We start from the raw sequence: 20,578 nt of genomic DNA, 5'->3' as shown, positions 1-20,578 counted from the left end.
TCCCCGCCCCGCTCCCGGACCTCCCGGTCCCCTTCCCGGAGCTCCGGTGCCCTTCCCAGCCCCGCTCCCGGCGCTCCCGCTCCCCTTCCCGGAGCGATCCCGGTGCCGCTCCCGGCGCTCCCGCTCCCCTTCCCGGAGCGATCCCGGTGCCGCTCCCGGCGCCGCTCCGGGCGCTCCCGGCGCTCCCGGCCCCCCGTCCCGGAGTGGCTGCGGCGGGGCCAAGCCGCGCCCCGCTCCCCCCGGCCGCCCGCGCCGTATAAAAGCGGCCCGAAGCGCCCCACAAGGCAGGTAGCGGCGGGGCAGGCGGCTCGCAGCGCTCCGCTCCCTCCCGGCTTCGGACGGCGGCACCGGCACCGGGCGGCGGGGACCGTCTCGGAAGGGGGGATCCAGAGGACGAGCTTCTCCCGCTGCCGTCTCCCCATGCGGCTCTGAGCCGGCCGGGACGATGCTGCTGCCGCTGCTGGTGCTGCTGGTGCCGGGCACGGCGCGGAGCGAGCGCGCGGCGCCCATGGAGACGGCGCTCGTGACCCCGCTGCGCCTGGAGCCCGACATCAACGGGCGGCCCTACGTGGGCCGCGGGCAGGCCGTGGTGTTCCGCCTCTCGGCGTTCGGCGACGAGCTCTACCTGCAGCTGGGCCCCGACGCGCACTTCATCGCGCCCGCCTTCGCCGTGCGCTCCCTGGGCTCGGCGCCCATCGCCCGCCTCGGCCGCCCGGGCCTGCGCCACTGCTTCTACTCGGGCACCGTCAACGGCGACCGCGACTCCTTCGCCGCCCTCAGCCTCTGCGGCGGCCTCCGCGGCGCCTTCGGCTACCGTGGCGCCGAGTACGTGATCAGCCCGCTGGCCGGCGGCCGCCCCGACGGCGCCCACCGCCTGCAGCGCCGCCGCGCCGCGGCCGCCGCCGCCTCGCGCTGCGCCGTGGCCTCCGGCCTCAACCCCGGCATCCTGCAGGCGCTGGACAAGTACCGGGCGCGCGGGCCTCCCCCGCGAGAGGCCGGGCCTCCCGCCGGGCGGGCCAAGCGCTTCGTGTCCGTGCCGCGCTACGTGGAGACCCTGGTGGTGGCCGACGAGTCCATGGTGAAGTTCCACGGCGACGACCTGCAGCACTACCTGCTCACGCTCATGGCCACGGCGGCGCGCCTCTACAAGCACCCGAGCATCCGCAACCCCATCGACATCGTCGTCGTCAAGTTCCTCGTCATCGGGCAGGACGACAAGGGGCCCAAGGTGACGGGCAACGCGGCGCTCACGCTGCGCAACTTCTGCGCCTGGCAGAAGAAGTGGAACAAGGGCAGCGACAAGCACCCCGAGTACTGGGACACGGCCATCCTCTTCACCAAGCAGGTGGGTGCCCCACGGGTGCCCCACGGGTTGGGGGGTGACCCCAAGGCTCCTGGTGCTGCTGGTGCGAGCGCTCGTGGAGCTGTCGCCCATTTCCACGTGTTTCCAGGAGAACCCGCGATTCCCTGCTCCCTGATTCCTGCTAGGAATGCCCTTGCAGCCCGCATGTTCAGCCCCTGGTCCCTGGGCTTTCCAGCTGCTTTTGCCTTATTTTTTGCTGGTGGTTAGTGCTTTTGCAAGGGCTCCGGGGCCGTCCCCAGGTTATGTCCGCGTTGCTACAGCAGGACAAGGGTAATTGGGCACCACCAAAGCAGAGCAGCTTGGAGAGGTTTCTACCATTCCCCTCAATCTCCACTCAGCTCCTTTCCCTCTTTGGATCAGGAGGGTTTTCCCTGGGAAGCAGAAGTGACACCCAGGTGGGGCTGAGCGGGGATGTGACATCCCCTAAGCGCTGACGGGAGGGAAGAAGGAGGAGCCGGTTTGAAGGGGCCAGGTCACAATTTATTCTGGAAACCCGTGATGGGAGCGGAGGAGAAAGTTCACGAGGCTCTGCCAGCAGTGACGCCTCCCATCCTCTCTTCCATGTCCTTGCTCGGTGGCCTAGGGACAGGTCGGGAACTCCCCTTTTGACAGCAGCGAGGCCACTCCCAAAGCTTCTTCCCAAGCCAAGCGCTCCCGCTGCATCCCGGCCTGCTGGAGCAGCTCCTGTCCGCGCCGGCTGCTCGCAGGGAAGAGGGAGCCCCGTGACACCGGCGCTGGGACGAGCCGGCTCCGCTGCTGGTGGGAACGTCGCCGGAGCGACGCGTGGGACCAACGCGGTCCCAGGGACGCGGGCAGCGCAGATCCCGGCCGGGCTGCATTTTTTACCCGTTGCTAAACCATCCATTCCCGAAATCCCCAGGCAAGCTCCGCTCGAGGAGCCATCTGCCTTCCTCGACCGCCTCCGTCCGTGGCCTCGCGGCATCCCAGCGCTCAGCCCGCTGCCAGAGCGCTCTTGCATAAGCCCCTGACCGTAACAGCGCTTCGAGCCCAGTTGATAGGCAGTTTCCAGCCGTGTCAGCAGCTCGCTGATGGATGGCGCCGTCCTCGCGCTCCGGCGCGGGGTGCTCCGGCTCCCGCTGATGTCACCCTGGCTGCACCGCGGATTTGGCCGCGGGGAGCGCGGAGCTGCTTCCCGCGGCAGCGTCCGGCTCCGTGCCCGCTCCAAGCTCTGCTCAGCCTCCCTGGGCCGCCCGAGGACTTGACGGAAATCAAGCTGCTCCGGCCTCCGATGCCATCAGGAAACCTGCCTGGATACCCCATTCCCGGCTCTCCGGAGCGGTGCCTGCAAAGCGCCCGGGTACGGGATGCGAGACGCTCTTCCCTACAGAGCTCCTCTTTGCCCCAGGGCGCCGCGCTCGGGCATCGTTGTCCCCAAGGAGCCGCTTGTGTCCGCGGTGGCAGCGGGGGGAAGTGGGTCAGTGTGTCGGCGCAGGTGGTCGGCCGCGAGCCAAGAGCGCTCGGCGCCAGCGAGCGGGCGGCAGCGCCGCGCGGGGCGAAGCGAGCGTCGCCGCGTGCCCCTTGGGGACGTTTCGGAGCTCTGAGGCACCCCGTGGGCCGTGCTGGGGCTCTTGGTTACCCCCAGCCCAACCGGGCTGCTCCGCGGTGTCCTCGGCTTGGGAACGCGGCTGGAAACGCTGCCAGAGCCGCTCGCGGGGATTTCTAGCGAGCCGGGCGCGTTGGCTGGCCCTGAGCGGAGTGTGAATCACCAGTTTATAGCAGGGGAGCGCCCTGGTGAGTCCCGTAGGTCTCTCTCCATGTGGACAGCGGCCACAGCAGCTCCCTGTCCCACCGGTGTCCCCTCGTGCAGCCCCGTTGGAGAGGGACGGGGACGGATGCTTTGGCGAGCGGGAATGCTGCAGGGAGCCCCTATAGGGAGGGCCGCGAGGGCAGGTTTGGAGGAGGCCGCTGGCGTCGTGTCTTCGGGAACGAGGGGGCATCCGAGGACAAGGCTCCGGCTCCGAGTGCTGCCGCAGCGGTGACTTTCCTCCGTCCTTATCCGTGTCGGGATGCGGAGAGGTTCCCATGGCGCACGCTCTGCAAGGACCCCAGGTGTCCCAGAACTGCTTGTCCTCGGGAGCTTTGCAGCCACTGCGACCCCGTGCTGGAGACGCTGCTGCTGCCACCTGCTCCGTCATCGCTGCGGTCTCCGCATCCCACCGACACGCGTGCCCCGAGCCAAGCGCCTCCGGCTCCTCCTTGCGCCCGTGCTGAGTCCTGCTCCTTGCTCCGCGCACGCGGCGCATCCGCCTCCCGCGCCGGTCACTTTGGTGGGGACAGTCCCGGAGGCCCGTGTCCGTGCCCGTTCCTGCTACGGGTTCGGAAGGGAGTCGCTGCAAACCTCGAGCTCTGCTTCACGTCATCTGCGGTGTCCTCGGGCAGAATTCCAGCGCCTGGTCCAGGGGGCTCTTTTTCCTTTTTTTCCCAGGAAGCAGCTGAGAAATGGGGAGCAGCTGTGAGCCGAGGCCAGGTGTCCTTCCGTTGAATCCAAGGCTCCGGCCCTTGGGCTTGCCGGGGCCCGGAGCCAGGCGGATCCTCCACCCAGCCGGAGGAGCTGTGGGAGGGGAGCTGCTGTCCCCGATGATGCTCTATATAAAAACCAGCCCCGGTGCCAGGCGGGGATGTGACGGTGACACGCGAGCCGCGGGCCGGGCGAGGTTTCCTCTCCGCCCCAGCCCGCTGCTTCCTGCAGGATTATTCCTCTTTCCAAGGCCCTTCCGCGTGCTGGCACCATCAGGAATCCCGCCGGGAACGTGGTGGCCGATGCTCTTGCCTCTCCTCCTCGCAGGACCTGTGCGGGGCCACCACGTGCGACACGCTGGGCATGGCCGACGTGGGCACCATGTGCGACCCCAAGCGCAGCTGCTCCGTCATCGAGGACGACGGGCTGCCCTCCGCCTTCACCACGGCCCACGAGCTGGGTAAGGAGCTGCCCCCGCTTCCTCAGGGCGCAAAAGGGAAACTGAGGCACGGGGACACGAGAGAGCACGGCAAAACGAGCCTCCTCCGGCCTCATTCCCCAGAGGAAAACCGTCTTGGTCTTCAAGACGGAGCCCTGCACGCGCAGCCCTGCTCCGTGCCTCAGTTTCCCCCTTTGCAAACGCTGCCGCCCTCCCCTAGGCCACGTCTTCAACATGCCCCACGACAACGTGAAGGCCTGCGAGGAGGTCTTCGGCCAGCTCAAGACCAACCACATGATGTCGCCCACCCTCATCCAGATCGACCGCGCCAACCCCTGGTCCCCCTGCAGCGCTGCCATCATCACCGACTTCCTCGACAGCGGCCACGGTGAGGCCACGCTGGGGGCAGCAAGGGGGACATGGAGACGCTTGGGGACAACCTGTCCCGCTTCCACCTCCTTCCCGTGGTGCGGGTCCAGCAGACCCTGCTCCCGAAATGCCAGGGCCGTTGGTCGAGGGCCAACGAGGAGAACCACGAGAAGGCAGCGGCGGGCGCCCCTTGCTCTTGCTTTGTCCCCGTTTGGGGGGTCCCCTCGCTTAGCCGTCCCCTCCCGCTCCCGCAGGAGACTGCTTGCTGGACCAGCCCGCCAAGGCCATGGCGCTGCCCGCCGAGCTGCCGGGCAGCAGCTACAGCCTGGGCCAGCAGTGCGAGCTGGCCTTCGGCGTGGGCTCCAAGCCGTGTCCCTACATGCAGTACTGCGCCAAGCTGTGGTGCACGGGCAAAGCCCGCGGCCAGGTGGTCTGCCAGACCCGCCACTTCCCCTGGGCCGACGGCACCGGCTGCGGCGACGGGCGCTTCTGCCTCAAGGGCGCCTGCGTGGAGCGGCACGACGTCTCCAAGGACAGGGTGAGTGCGTGGGGGTTGCTCCCGGTGGCCTTCTTTGGTGGACCTCCATGCCACGTCCCCATCGGGAGCGAGCGGGGGCAACTCGGAGCATTGGAAGGCGGCTCCGGTGGGATGGGGCTCCTCATGGCGCTGTCTCCCGGCAGGTGGACGGCGCGTGGGGCAAGTGGGCGCCCTACGGGCGGTGCTCGCGGACGTGCGGCGGCGGCGTGCAGCTGGCCCGGCGCGAGTGCGACGCGCCGGCGCCGGCCGCCGGCGGCAGCTACTGCGAGGGCGTCCGCGTCAAGTACCGCTCCTGCAGCCTGGAGCCCTGCGCCGCCGCCGGTAAGGCCGCGCGGGCCCCGAGGATATGGGGCGCTCGGTGCCCCAGCTTGGGGCAGGTCTGGAAAAGCCACCTTTTGGGGTGGGCTGGGAGGGAGGTCGCTCTCCACATGTCAAATCCTGCTGCTGGAGACATGTCCCAGGGTATGTCCCTAAGTGCCAAAGGGGACCCCGCCGCTCGCGCTCTGCATCCAGGGCATAAACCCATTCCGGAGAGGCAGGTTGTCCCCTGCCGCAAACGTCCGCCCCGCTCCCGACCCCCTGGTTTTTTCCAGCGCCGGGGAAGAGCTTCCGAGAGGAGCAATGCGAGGCCTTCAACGGCTACGGCCACAGCACCAACCGCCTCACCGCCTCCGTCTCCTGGGTGCCCAAGTACTCGGGCGTCTCGCCCCGGGACAAGTGCAAGCTCATCTGCCGCGCCAACGGCACGGGCTACTTCTACGTGCTGGCGCCCAAGGTGAGCCCCGAGGGCCCGCGGGGCGCGGGGACACGCGGGGTTTCGGTCTCCTCACCCTCTCGCGCCGTCCCCGCAGGTCGTGGATGGCACCCCCTGCTCCCCGGACTCCACCTCGGTGTGCGTGCAGGGCAAGTGCATCAAAGCGGGATGCGACGGCAAGCTGGGCTCCAAGAAGAAGTTTGACAAATGCAGCGTGTGCGGAGGGGACAACAAGAGCTGCAAGAAGGTCTCGGGCTTATTCACCAAGCCCATGTGAGTGTGCGGAGATCTCCTGGGATTGCCGTCTCCTTTCGGGATGGACACAGGGGAGGTGGTGGAGGTGGAAAGGAGGCTCCATCCAGAGCCAACTATCCCATTTCCAGTCCCTGTGCAGAGACTCCAAAGGAGCAGCAGGCCACATTTAATGTGCTAAAGGGGTTGGGCTGCTTCTGCTGCCTAAGTTTTCTCCAGAGTCTCTATGTTATTGAACCTGAGGAGCTAAAGTCTCTTCTTGAGTGACATCAGTTGTCACTTTAGTCTGGATGAAACTTGTTGTAGAGATTGGAAATGATCTTCTTTGCCTGGAAAGACAAAGAAACAGTTCTGGGGGTGGAAGCTGTTGCCATTTCCCCGCTTGACCCGTCTCTTCTCTCCCAGGCACGGCTACAACTTCGTGGTGGTCATCCCGGCGGGAGCCTCCAACATCGACATCAGGCAGCGGGGCTACAAGGGCCTCGTGAACGACGACAACTACCTGGCGCTGAAGAACGGGCAAGGGAAGTACCTGCTCAATGGGCACTTCATCGTCTCGGCCGTGGAGAGGGACCTCATGGTGAAGGGCAGCGTGTTGCGCTACAGCGGCACCGGCACGGCCGTCGAGAGCCTGCAGGCCTTCAAGCCCATCCAGGAGCCCTTGACCTTGGAGGTGCTCTCCGTGGGCAAGATGACTCCTCCGCGCGTGCGTTACTCCTTCTACCTGCCCAAGGAGAGCAAGGAGGACAAGTCGGCGTACAGGAAGGAGGGCAAGGGCCCTCCGGACCTCACCAACAGCGTCCTGAGCGTGTCCAACCGCGTGGACGCGGGGCGGCCGAGCTACAAGCGGCCTTCCTACAAGTGGGCGGCGGGCGGCTGGGAGGCCTGCTCCGTCACGTGCGGCCACGGGCTGCAGAAGCGCGCCGTGGCGTGCCGCGACTCGTACGGGCAGCCGGCGGCAGCGTGCGACGCGGCGCAGCGGCCGGCCGACGTGCGGCTGTGCGGGGAGCCCTGCCCCGCGTGGCGCCTGGGGCCCTGGGCGCCCTGCTCCAAGACGTGCGGCCGCGGCTTCAAGCGGCGCGCGCTCGAGTGCGCGGCGCCCGCCGGGCAGCTCCTGCCCCGGGATAGGTGCAATTTCCGGAGGAAGCCGCAGGAGCTGGACTTCTGCACGCTGCGGCCGTGCTGAGCGGCGTGGGCTCTCCTCTGGCTGGACACCAGGCGCTGGGAGAGGGCGAGAGGCCCGAGGGCTCCGCGACTTGGCGCAAGGGACCCGAGACGCCCTCGGCCTCCTCCTTGCTCGGAGCGGGAACAACCGTCTACCTCGAAGCCGCCAACCTGCGCGGAGCGACGCCGGAGCCGGGCGGATCTCCGAGGACGCGCGGGGGATGCCCCCGTCTTGCACAAACCTGCGGCCTCCCAGGAGGCCTCGGCCTCCAACCCTCGCGCTAAGTGGGACCAAAAGCAGCCGCCGATGTGACGGTGGCCGCGGTACTGTCGAACCCTTGGGGCAACGGGGCTCATGCCGCGGAGAGCCCTCGGCCCCGGTGGCTCCATTCCTGTCTCCTCCTCGCGCGTGTGATCCGAACCGGTGTAGATTTCATGGTGCTCAACTCCCTAAGTCGGACCTCCCCCTGGACGGGAACCTCGGGAAGCGGGGGCCAGCCCCGTTCCCGGCGGGATTTTCCAACGGTGCTTCGGGAAGAGGGCGCAGGGCGCCAGCGATGCCCCTGGGCCCGCGGATTTGCAGCCCGATGCTCATTTACACCCCGCTGCAGGGCAGGGTGTGAAGTCGCCCGGCCCGGCGCGTTGCTGCTACTTGACTTTGCCCTGGGGATGGTGCTCGCTGCCCCCCCTGCTGCCCTCTTCCCTCCAAACTCGGGGCCAGGTCTTCCCGCCCGGCGGGAGCTGGATTTCTCCTCCCGGGAAATCCCTTCCAGGTCGACATTCCCAGGACCGTAGGGTCCCTTCTGGGCTTTCCGGAGGGCTCTCCGGTGCGCGGTTCTTTTGCAAAGGGTACGGCAGAAGGACGGAGACGCCGATGGCGCTGGCTGCGCCGTGTATACCGTGTATACTGAACCCCCTTCTCTGCTGTTGGTGCGTCCAATAAAACCGTATTTAAAAGTGCCTCCTTCGCGCGCGTGCGCCCCGAAGCCACCAGCAGCCGTGGGGACGGTGTCCTTGGTGGCATCCTGCATGGCAAGGGCAATCCGGCCCTCCCAAACCTGCTGGATCCGGCTCCAAGAGGCCGGGGATGCAAAGGGGACGGCCAGGGAGGACCGGATGGATGGAGGTGCCCAGCTCCATTGCCAACCTTGGTGGCCGCCCCGGCCTTGGGCACCCAGTGTCACCCCTCAATGAGCCCCCATGGGGCTCCTTTTGCAGCACAACAGTAGGAATAGCAGCTTTCCGAGCGGAGAAGGCCACGGAATTCCATGCGCCTGCGGCACCCTCGGTGCGCGCCAAACTCCCGCCGGGATCCATCCCCCAGCCCTCAATCCGGCCCCTTCCCATGGGATTTGTCTGGTTTAGCAGACACCCAATCGTACAACGAGGTCGGTGCTGGAAGCACCGGGGCTCCGATTTAGGACGGGAATGGCAGGAGAATTCCAGTGGCTCCCGGGAAGGTGCCGCTTTTGGAGTTGATGCAATTAATATCAGGCTCAGGCAAGCAAGGTGGAGATGCTCTCCCAAACCTCTTGATTTTTCTTTTTTTTTAATTATTTTCTTTTTTTTCCCCCCTCCTTCCTTGTAAATGAATTCAGCACTGGGGAAAGGTGTCGAATTGACGGTCCTAGAAATACAAACCCTCAAGGAAAGCTGGTTGGGAGTCCTGTATGCAACAACCATATACATAAGCTCTGCATAAAGGCAATGATTTGCAGGAATTTTTGCACCCCTACCAGTGTAAATGATGCTGCATCGCTCCAGGCATCCCCTCTTCCTTCCATCGCTTTGCTGCTTTGCTGGAAAAAGGGCACAGGGATGTGATTTGACCCCAAAACCTCCGTCCTTGGGGCTTGCAGTTTAGCGCCGTGCCGGAGCCGGGTATTTCTCCCCAGGGCCATCGCTGTATTGCCAGCCCCAAACACTTAAACCCATAAACCAGGTGCCAAAAGTGGTGGGGCCAGCCTCCAAAATAACGAGTTTTCTTTGCAAATAATAAACGTGGGCTTCTTTTTATTTGCCTCTGGGGCTCGGTTGCGCTCAGGTCATGTTTGCAGGCGCTTTTGGAGACCAGGGCAAGAAAACTGCTGCTGAAGGAAGGTTTTTTTTTAACTAACGGTGAAACCAAGAGGAAAGGTCCTGCTTGCAAAGTCCCTGCATTTGGCTCTTGCAAAGGCCCCTCTGCAAAAACCTCCTGCTCTTTCCTTTTCCATTTCAGCCCATCCATGAGCTCGGAAAAGCTGCTGTGAGTCTAGCAAGGGTTAACGGTTCCACCAGCCTTTCCATCATTTCTTCTTCTTCATGCTCTGAAGAAACAAACAGAGGCGAATCCCACCCTTTCCCCAGAGACGCCTCTTTCTTGGCTTGCTCCAGAGAACATGCAAATAATCATTATTTGTCCTTTTTCTCTTTTCTTGTTGCAGCAGCAACTCGGGGAACCGAGTGACAGCACCAACAAGGAAAGCAATAAACTGAAAAATAAATAAGGAACTGATAAACCGGGGGTGGAAAGGAGATAAAAGCCCGACAATGTTCCCTTCTCCGAGGGGAGCGTTGAGGCTGCAAATGCTGATGAACCAAAGCAGCTGATGAAGGGTCTAGCAAAAGGCCCGACATGCTGCTCATTTGGGATTGTGAGCCAAATTCCCGAATTTTGCTTAATCTGGGAAAGCATTAGTTCTCCGAGCGGCGTTCGCCTCTCGGGGAACTAATGCTTTCCCAGATTAAGCAAAATTCCTCGAGGAATCTGCAAGCAAAACAAAACAATTTGCTGAGATAACATCATTGTGGGATGGTGGCTCCTTCCCTGCACGTGCTCCGGCTCACCGGAGCCGCACGGCAAAGGGCTGCGCATCCCTATGGAGCGCACGGGCGCCTTGTGGAGCGCGCGTCCTCCGGACATCGAGGGGATTAGCTGGAAACCAAAGGAAAAACTCCCCAGGGCGACGGGAATAGGATCCTCGAAATTCCTCCGCTTTTCGGGCTTTTTTTCAGAAATAAAAATACCCCAAAGAGCCTGAGAACGGGGCCGCTCGGCAGATGGTATTTCAGCCCCTTTGGGAAGCTTCCGAGCTTGGGAAGCCGACATGGGAATCCGATCCCGGGAGACCCGAGGGCTCGGGTAGCTTGGGAAATGCAGCCGGAGTCATGCCCGGCTCCGGGATTTGGCGGCGTTCCCGGCCGTGATCCTGCTGCACATTCAGCTGGGCCACCGAGCCCCTTCCCCTGGCTCCCAACATTCCCGCACTGACTCCTCGCCGGGAATATCTCGCAGCGCGGATACGGGAATGCGGGAATATCTCCCGCGGATACGGGATGGAGGCCGGGTGATATCCCAGCAATCCGTGTCTCTCCCGTGCTGCCTCTCTTGCTGGGCTCATGGACAATCCGTGTGGGCAAGTTCTTTATCTCGCAGTGCCGTTTTTTGCTCTCAAGAGCTTAAGAGCCTGTTTATGAGCACTAAAAATATTTACTCGGGGAGGAAGGGGACGGGAGGTCTGTTTGCTCTGCTATCGCTTGAGTGTTTTATAGGTCCCTGTCTTGGGAAGAGGCTTGTGGAGAAACTTTGTGGTTTGGAGGGTGCCGGCTTGGCCGGGAGCGCTCGTGGTTTCGGATCAAGGCTCTGGATGCTCCGACCCGAGCTCCGCGCGCTCGGGCGATGGGGTCCCCTCGCGCCACGGCCAGCTCTGCCCTTTCCATGTGTTTTTAAAGGACGTTTTGTTTGCGAGAAAGAAAGATACGGGGGCCAGGGGCACGTTCGGCACCCACAGAAAGGGGCATCTGTGCCCCGGGGCCGTCCGACCCTCCCGCTCCACACGGGCCGCATTGTGCCAGTCAATGGGATATTGTGCGGCCGGAGCGGGCACCCGGCTTGGGTTTCGTCCCGGTTTTGTCACTTTTCCCCTTCTTTCCGTCACGGAAACCCTGGCGGGAGCAGCCCCAGAGCTCGGAAGCCGGGGGGGAAGCGGACGGGAGCGAGCGGCCCCGGGGGTCGGACGGCGGCAACGCCAACGCGTCGGTGTCAACGCTGCGCCCCGGGCAAATGTCAGCATTCATGTGGGGACAACAGCGGCTCTCGCTGCCCCGGGGATGTTCCCGGTCACCGTTCGGGTCCCACTTTTCATCCCATTCCGAGCTTGGTGCCTGCCCTCGCTCCGTCCCTTCTGCTCGGACCACATCTGACTTCCATCCCTCGCACGTCGGTAGGGCTGGGGAGAGCAAAACAACGTCTGCGCGGGCGGAAATAAGATTCCTGATACTGGAAAACTATTTATCAGCCCGGGCTCGGGGGCTATCTGTGGAATTCTCCACGAAAAAATACAGTTTTCTCCAAGATCCCGTTAAAATCCCGTGCGCTTTTTGCACCATCTCTCCGCGCATTAATGTCAAGAGGGCGAAACCTCCCCGTGTGCCCAAGCGCGGTGGATTTTTTTGCCTCATCCCCTTTTTCTTTTCCAAGGGCTTGGATATAGTTGCATGGAGAAAAAAATATCCCACATCCAGGCGGCTGCCAGCTCTGCCTTGGAATATCGCTCCGGCTTCATGTTTGACTCGGATCCTGCAATCCAGACGGCTGATCCCGGGGCCAAACCTGGACGTCGCGAGGCCCTGCCAGGAAGCTCAGGTTTTCCTAAGGGCTGGAAAGAGGATCCTGCCTCCATCCTGGAGAGGATCCCGCGTCCTCGGTGTCCCCAAGGCTGTTGTCCCCAAAAGGCAGCACTTTTGGGGGCAAAAGCCGCAAGAATCCGATTGCATTTTCTGCACTGCTATTAGCCACGTGTACAAGGGGCTTGACCACCGGCATGTGGGGCCACGCCAGAAATAAATGAAATTCCCCTCTGGGGAGAAGGGTCAAGGGTTTGGGGCTGCAAAAATGTGAAACTTTCTTTTTTTTTTTTTTTTTTTTTTTTTCCAAAATACCTCCTTGGAAAATGCCTATGGATTTTGCTTTGAAGAGAAATAAGCCCACGCTTTTGATTGTGCAAGGCAAAAAAAAAAAAAAATCATTTATGTATTTGAAAGCCGGATAATTTTAGCCAAACAGGGGGAACGGAATTTGAACGGGTTCCATGGCCATTGGAAGAGCTTAAGAGAGCTCGGGAGAGTCTGCTGACAAGGGAGCATTAGGCTGTTGCCACCTTCCAAGGGATGGGATCGCAGGATGCAGGGGCAGGAGACAGTTAGGAATGGTGGGAAAAGCCAGCACAGGTTTGCCCAGAGGGATGGAAGGGCCGAAAGGGAAGACAAAAGAGCAGAAAAGAGAGGAAGATCCATCCAAACAGTTTAATTTTAATTTCCCTCTTTGAGCGGGAGCTGCTTTAGTACTAGGAGTGAATAATACTCCCAAATATTCCCAGGGAATGAAGAATATGCAGTAATATTCGCACAGCTTTTATTTGACTAATTTCCCCCGGTGTTTTTGGACCAAGATCTGACAGCCCCGGGGTCTTGAAGGGAGGATCTCCGTTTGACTTCCTTGGACCTGCATCAGGCCCTTAAACACCTACCCCTTCTACAAGCAGGACCAGCACGAGGTCGACCAATATATGTCCAATAAATGGTCAGGTCCCTTTTCCTTGACGATCCGCAAATAAATTATCCGCCAATAAATGGATCCAGAAGTGGCTTGGCCAGATGTTGCACCAGGCCCCCGGAGAGCCATGGTGCAGAAAGGGTAAAACAAGAGAAAAGAAGGAAAAAAAGGGGGAAAAACACCAGTAAAAATAAAATATGAACATCCATGGCTGCTTGGTGCCTCGCTCATGTGCCGGATCCCTGTGGATCTCACCTCCTGGGCCGGCTGCAGCAGCTGTGCCCGGATTACGGAGCGAGGTGCAATGCCCCGGCCGGGAGCCGGTGCCAAGAGCAGGATATGGGAAAAGACTGTGTTCAAACACAGATGGATTAAACCTTTATTCCATCTAAAATTGCATTTTAATGCGCTGGCTTCTCTCAGACGGTGGAAATGCAGACGCAGGCGGCCCACGCTGGCCTCGAACGCGATGGGTTTGGGGCGAGCTAAGAGGGTCCAAAGCGAGTGAGGTGGCCCTGTCCCCACTGTCCCCGTCCTCCATCCAGCCTCACTCCAACTGCTGTTTTGCACCCTTGGGAATGGGAAGAGACCTCGGAGTATCCACAGCTCAACCCTCACCGGGGTTTTGGGCCGGTTGGGTGAAGAAGAGGGGTGCAAGGGGGTGCTGGGGTATCTTGGTGACCATGTGGGCAGGACAGCGAGCGGAGGGACCCAAGTGTGGGGCTGGCCCCATAAGTGAGGCTCAGCTGGCCCTTGGACCCCCCCTTCAATCGCAGCACGGACGGAGGACAACGGGTCCAAGCGCTCCGCGCGCCAGCGCAGACCAAGCGCCGGAGATCTGCAGATAAAGCAGAAGGACCTTTTATTTTGGTTTGTTTTTCCAGCTGGAAAGAAAAAGAGAAGAGAACGTTCCCGCAGAGGAAACACCGTATTTACTTTTTTTTTGGCCTTTTTTTTTTTTTTTATTGTGGTTGTGCTGAGCTGTTACAAGCCGCTCCGGCTCTCCCGAATGCAGGAACTGCAGTTGCCATGGAGAAAGCCGGGACAAGGCAAACGCAAAACATTGGAAACTACACCCAAACTCACCGCAGCCCTATCAAACAGTTAATTAGAAAGGCCGTCCATGTGTTTCCCATTCCCTGGCCTGGTTTGAATCAGTTGCCCCGTGATTTATCACCTGTTTGCTGCGCGAGCGGCTCCGCTCTGCTCTCGCGCATGTGTTGGAAAGGGGGTTTGTGCCGCGCCGCGAAGGAGGGGAGGTTTTAAGGACTTTAAATAAAAAAATACACAGGCGTCAACTAACCCGCTCTGCTCCTTCCCCCGGGATGAATTTCCCACTGGAATGATGTGTTATGGTGCATGGGGAGGACGCGGCGGGGAGCGGAGGAAGAGGAGGCAGTTGGAGCTTGCTGGAGGCTCCTGGGGTGGGAGCACCCATGGGTGCGGGTGGAAAAGGCCCCTCGGTGCATGCGGGTGCTGCAGGGATGCTCTGGAGGAGGTCCCTGCATCCCGGCATCCCTGCTCTTCCCAAAGGGAGCCCGGGCGGACGGCGCATCCCACTCTTCGGGATGGCGGCGTCCTCGCGCGCGGCCATCCCCGCGCATCCGCGCTCCGTTGGGATTGGGAATCCCGCACGTTTTGCCCAGCCGCCCCCCAACGCTGCCTTCAAGGTGGCTGCTCCTCCACATTCCGCCTTCCCTGCCAAGCCCGGTGAGAAAGTCGCGTTCCTGCCATGAGGAAGGATGATTGGAAAACCGGAGCGGACCAAGAGCAGCCCTTGAGGAGAGGATCCTCCATGTGGAAAAGGCAGGGAGGCGGGAAAGAGCCCGGGATCTGCAAACTTCCCAATCCGAAAGGATTTGGCTGTGGGACTTGGGGATCAGGACGCAGCAGGGTTTGCGCTTTATTATATTTAATGGGGTATTATTATTATTATTATTTTCCTTGCTGGCTGTTGGCTTGAGGAATTTCTCCCAAGGGAGCTGCTTTTGATCGCCGGGTTGCCAGACGGAGTGACATCAGACAGGCGCTCTGAGGAATGATAAAAAGGCAGAGCCTTATTTCTTAATAACGGCCTCTGGCAAAGCCCCGAGCAAGTTTAATGCACCGGAGAGCCCCGAGGCAGCAGCGGGTACCGGGCACGGAGAAGGAATGGGTTTTGCTCCAGGCTTTTCCAAAGGGATCAGTCTCGTCCAGTTTGCAGCAGCTGGTTTGGGGGAAAATGGCATATAATGCTGGAAATCACCTTTTTATGTATATATAGAGTGGGTAAATCCTTCACAGTGAAAGGAGAGGGTAAAAAAAGAGGTTCAGCCTCTTGCCCTCACTAGGAGCATTGAGTTTTTCCTCTCCCACATCCACAACTGCTTTGGCCTTGCTCTCCTTGGCAAGGCAAAGGTTTCCTTGGGTTTCCAGGTGGGTCGTGCCCTGGCAATGACCATGCATGAAATGCAACCCTCGAGGCTCTGCTTTACCTGCTTGGGTTGAACAAGGTCCCTAAAGCCAGGCCGTGCCTTCCAAAGGATGGGATTTCTGCCCTGCTTTGGGTGTTTTGCAGGATTTCATCACATTTCTGCCCGCTCCTCCTGCCCTCTTCCTCATACCAGCGTCTAAAGGCAAGCATTTAATGAGACCCTCCCTTTTGGAGATGGGCAGAAGACCAAGGAATACAAAATATGCGATCGAAAGATCACGGTTGCCTCAATCCCATTGCTGAAACACTAAGGTTCCCAACTGCAGCCCCTACAAAACTTGAAACCAAACTAAAAACTACTGCTCGAGTTACATCTGGCTTTCAGTTTCTTCGCCCTGCCTGCGCTTTTTAAGTTGCTCATAAATTTGGGGGGATAAAATGCGTTCTGGGCTAAAGTTTTCCATTTGTGGACATTCCTCAAAAGTGCATTTAGGGGGGAATTAGAGAAGAAGAAGTGAAAAGATGGAGAAACGGGGTCTTCAGCTACTCGTCTGCCTCAGACACCCACTGGGGGTGAGTTTGGGAAGCATCGTAGGGTTAATAAACACAGGTTGGAATGAAAGAAATTGGGAAATAATTAAAAAAATGATGCTAGGGGCAGCTTTGCCCAGAAATAATGCCCAAGAGCTGGGCTATTAATACCACTTGGCACGTGCCCGGCTTTCTGCTGTCCAGCGGAACGACCTCGAGCGCCGAGATGGGAAGGAAGCGGCCAGCGGCTTTTCCCGCTTGGAGCCGCAACGAAAGATGAAGGATGCAGGATGCCCCGTGCTACGGTTTGGCCTTTTTTCCTCTTGCCAAAACAAGCAAACAAGCAGATATCTGAAAGCTCAGCGTGGCTTTTTTTGCGGCCTGGATGCGATGGGGGCGATGCTGATTTTATGGTCCATCTGCAAGATAACTTTGCTGGCAGCCTGTGGGGACGGGGCCGCCGGCATCGCCGCGAGCAGGGACCGGGCGCACATGTGGACATGACACGCGGCTCGAGACGCGGCCGAAATGCCTTCATTAAATCCAAATTTGCTTCAATTAAACCAAAAAAATGCTTCAGTCAGCAATCAGCAATGCTCTTTCCCCCGGGGAGGTCACTGTGGCATAAAGAAGGGATTAAATCATGACTAAAAGTATGACTAAAGTTCGAGGAAAGCAAGAGGCAGCGTTGCACAATGATGGGGAAAAGTTCCTTTGTGCGGAGAACCCGTTTTTCAGCTTTCTTCACCCATTATGCCATGCAGTGACCCCCATGATGCACCCCCGAGGATGTCAATGGAGACACCCTCGTGGTGCCACCGTCTCAGGAGCAGTTGGCCAAAGTCAACGGGAGCCGTTGGCCAAAGTCAACGGCGATGCGGGGATGGGAGCTCAGTCACGGGCTGGGAAGACAAGGGAGCAGAACGCCATGGACCAGCAAATGTAACGTGTTCGGCTGGAGCTGCCATGGAGAAGAGATTTATTTGCTGGCTGGGTGGTGGCAAAGAAGAATAAGAGGGAAAGCAGCACGAGGGTGTAGCACATGTAGCTTCTCTGCACGCTTTGTTCCACCCTTGAGTCCAGCGTTGGGTGGATTTGAGTCCTTTGGGCTGAGGACGTTGCCAGAGCAGAAATTTGGCATGAGCTCAGGATCAAACCCTTAAAAAACCCTAAGTTACCCCAATCGTACAGTGTAAATAGGTGCATATGGCAACATTTTCCTGCAGCTGGTGTCCAGTTTTCACTTGTAGCTGTGATCAGTCCAGCGATACCATGGAATTTGCTCCAAGAACCAACCTCGCGCCGTTCCCGTTGGCACGCGATATATCGTGATTACCAGGCTCTCCTCTGTGATACTGCTGGCCCCGACCTGCAGCCTTGGGAAGGATTCAAAGTCCAGCTTATCAGCAAAAAAATAAGCGAGTTAAACTTGAAACGGCAAGACGCAGCTCAGGCTAGAGGATGATTTATTAAGAAACACGGGCTTCGGAGACGGGGCGAGGGAAAGGAAGCCACAAACCTCACATGCAGCCTGTAAAAGTTCCAGTTTTTAATCTAATGAGAGTGGTTGCTCCGGCTGGGGAATCATCTGGGATTCATCACAAGGTAGAGCCGAGCAGCTGCCCGGGGTTCCCACACGGGACCGCTGCCGGTGCGCGCGGGACACTCGGTCGCCTGGGGTGGAATTGGGAATTTCACGGCTTCCCTGCAGCAAAAATTTCCCAAATTTCAGCAGCAAACAGCTGAAGTGCCCCATGTGGGCAGCATCCACTTTTTTCCTTTTAATGAGGCAGAAATGCTACCTTTTGAGAACCACAATTTGCTAAAAGTGGGAATCTCTTGGGCCACGGATGCGTATTTGACGGGAGCGCTACATGTGTTATCCGTGCCTGCAAAAACACGAGGACCAAAGCACCCCAGCTGACACCTCTCTTCCAAGCAAACAGGTTTTTACACTCATTCACCAAAAAACTACCAATTTGACACCATCAGCTGGATGAAAATCACTCGCAGAGCGAGGGAGTGCGGCTGGTTTTCCTAGTTCGGATATACGATCCTCATCAAGGCCTTGTTTTAATGCAGTCCTTGGAAAGAGGGAAAAACCTGAGGTTCCCCCAAGGGCAAAATCACGTTTTGGCTTTTGGAGGAGCAGGGCCAGGTACTCGGACCTCCCCGAGCCAGGAGCGATGACGGACTCCGCGGGAAACATTCCCACCTGCGTCCGGCTGCTCTGGAAGGGCCGCGCGGACATGGGAATGTGCTCGCTGGGGCCGTTCCGGGCAGGGCTTTAATTCCTACCAGGAGCAGAGACCGGGGGAACAGCTGGATGCAGCTGTTAGGAGCGCAACATCTGTGTCCGCAAGACACCGTGTGGCATCGAGCGAGTGTCCCCTTGCTCGCTTGGTCACCGCATGGCCCAACAAGAGCGTAGATGCCACTGCCCAAGCGCGCAGGCCCTGCTGCTAAAACAGGTGATGAGCATCTATTTTTCCAGCTAAAATAATGCCATTGGGTGGAAATGCTTTCCCTTCTCACCCCTTCCTTCCCCCGTAAGCGGCCGGTCTTTGGGAACGGCTGGTCGCTTGGATGGGACCCAAGCTTGGAGGAACGGCGGGCTCGGAGCTTCGGTTACGTCAGCCGCTCTCCGGGCCGGGCTGTTTCCCTCCTCCCCGCCGAAAACGTGAGGCCCAAAACATCGATCCCGCTGCTGGAATTTGCTCCTTCCGACGTCAGAGCGGACGGGGCGCGCGCCGCCGCGCGCGCGAGGAAGGATTGATGCTAAAACCCAAGCCGTAGGCCCGGGCTGCAAGAAAGCACTAACCTGGGGGTCTTTCCCAGCCATGGTCACCCTCCTGGGGACATCCTTGTGTGGCAGAGACCTCACGGAACGGGGCCATCCCGGAGCAGTCCGACTTAGCCCGCCGGTGGCTTCGGCAACGTTTCCCAGGCCGTAAAGTCAGTGAGGCTGTAGGAAAAGGAAATAAAGGGCTTACAATATTTTATGCGGAGGCTGCCAATTCTGCATTACGTTTAATAGGACAGTTATCGGATGTTAAATACTGGCATGATTAAAAACATATTTATAGAGGATTAACGGCTCGGCGGTGGGCGCGCGCCTGGCCTAGGCCGTTAGGCCTCCCGGAGCATGTTTCTAATCAGCTACACGGGAACCATCTGAATAAGCGAAGGGATTTAGCAAAACTGGGAAGGCAAAGGGATGGCGGAACATCCTATGGGATGAGCCGGGACCCAGGAACGGGGTTGGGAATGTGGTAGCATGGAGGCAGCGAGATGGAGCGTTGTGAGCGCGTGGGGAGCGCGCGCTTGAGGCTCCAGTTGGAAACTTGCCTTTAACAGGAAAAAGGAAAAAATAACTTTTCAAAACTCCATACGTTTATTGTTTTTTTTTTCGGCCTTTCCTTCTTTCTGATTCATCCTTGTGATATTTTGCTTGGACTCCAACCCCAGTGTGTTCGTCCTTCTTCTTAGCACATTTTTGGGCTGCTTCCACCATTGTTCTTGGAAACCTTCTCTTTTTTTCTTTTTTTTTTTCCTTTTTTTTTTCTAAAGACGTATATTTAGATATACAACCCTGTCTCCCACATAAAAAACCCGAGTGAGGGTGGGAATGGGGAAAAACGCACACAAAAGCCTGGACAGATGCTGGGGTCCAGCTTGGGATCCCTCCGACCTAATCCAGGTGGGCAGATGGTTTTGCCAAGCGAGCGGGTGCCTTGGAAAAGCTCCTCGCTCCCCACATTTGATCCGAGCATCCCTGGGGGAGCTCCCGAGCTCGCTGTTGTACCTTGTTTGCGTTTCTATGGCGTTATCCCTCCCCGTGCCCGGCGAGCTCCGTCTCCGGCCTGAAAAACGGCCTCCCAGGAGCGACCGCCGCGGCTCAAAACCCGTAAAAATGGGAATCTCAGATTCTGATGACTAATCCCAGGAGAGCGGCTTAAATTAGCGCTAAGCAACGGGCCGCAAAAGACCTGCAGGAAAATTCCTGCTGGACTCGTCGCCCTGCTCCACTCCCTGGCTTCATTTTCCATCTCCAGCTCCTTCCAGGCTGCAAACATATACAGAGTCTCCGCGGCAACCCCAGACCAGATAGACGGATAGAGGGAAAAGCGAGACAGCCCCTTTCCTCGGGAAGGCGGAAAACACCATCCTGCAGCCCTATCTGCCCGGAATGCGGCATCCGAGGCGGGATGCGCAGGGCACAGGGTTGTCACATCCACCCCGGAGCCACTGGGAACGTGGGAGCAGGAGTCCGGTGAAAACGCAGGTGGCATTTTAGGGAATCGGGATGTATTTCCTCCAGCGGGAATTTGGGCCCGGAGCCAAGCCTAACACCCCCCTGCGCTCCCGCAAACAGCGCCGAGGGCTCTTGAACCACCACGAGTGGTCTAGGCTGGGGCTAATGTCTTATCCATAAGTTACTCAGTGTTTCCTTTTACAGACAGAATAGTTGGAATACCTCGCTTTTCCTCGTCGGATTGCAGTCGTGGCGGCTACAAACGCCGCCTCTGCAGCTATTCCCATATGGTCCCGAGAAGTGTCCGGCCGGGAAGTCCCACCTCCCCGGGCTTTACGGGAACTCCAGGGTTATCGGATTTAGAGCGGCGCAAATACCTCCCGGAGATAAAAGCAGCCTCCTGGTTATCATCGGAACGCGCTGGAGACGGGATTGGAGCTAACTCTGTGGGTTGGGGACCCCTTGGAAAACTGGGTGAGCTTTCCCGC

General features: G+C 59.4%; 1 protein-coding gene and 1 pseudogene across 1 annotated transcript; one reads left to right on the top strand and one right to left on the bottom strand.

Annotated features, from left to right (window-relative positions):
- Positions 1-445: 445 nt before the first annotated feature.
- On the top strand, positions 446-7,380 carry ADAMTS15 (ADAM metallopeptidase with thrombospondin type 1 motif 15). The gene is made up of 8 exons (XM_088522032.1): positions 446-1,345; positions 4,170-4,302; positions 4,502-4,669; positions 4,905-5,188; positions 5,332-5,509; positions 5,782-5,963; positions 6,040-6,215; positions 6,600-7,380. The coding sequence occupies exons 1-8, from the start codon at positions 446-448 to the stop codon at positions 7,378-7,380; spliced, it is 2,802 nt and encodes a 933-aa protein (XP_088378158.1).
- Positions 7,381-12,853: 5,473 nt separating this feature from the next.
- On the bottom strand, positions 12,854-14,108 carry LOC148595172 (uncharacterized; annotated as a pseudogene).
- Between the last annotated feature and the right edge of the window lie 6,470 nt (positions 14,109-20,578).

Source organism: Tinamus guttatus, unplaced genomic scaffold (genome assembly GCF_059628265.1).
Source record: "Tinamus guttatus ecotype Peru unplaced genomic scaffold, ASM5962826v1 Tinamus_guttatus_pri_ptg000143l, whole genome shotgun sequence".
Taxonomy (NCBI): Eukaryota; Metazoa; Chordata; class Aves; order Tinamiformes; family Tinamidae; genus Tinamus; species Tinamus guttatus.
The sequence above is the reverse complement of the archived record's forward strand: the minus strand, read 5'-3'. Positions and strand labels throughout refer to the sequence as shown.

Excerpts from the sequence above, each read along its gene's own strand:
- ADAMTS15 (XM_088522032.1), top strand. The coding sequence starts at position 446 with ATGCTGCTGCCGCTGCTGGTGCTGCTGGTGCCGGGCACGGCGCGGAGC. Across the intron at positions 1,346-4,169 it reads CCATCCTCTTCACCAAGCAG|GACCTGTGCGGGGCCACCAC; the intron begins GTGGGTGCCCCA and ends TCCTCCTCGCAG. Across the intron at positions 5,964-6,039 it reads TCTACGTGCTGGCGCCCAAG|GTCGTGGATGGCACCCCCTG; the intron begins GTGAGCCCCGAG and ends CCGTCCCCGCAG.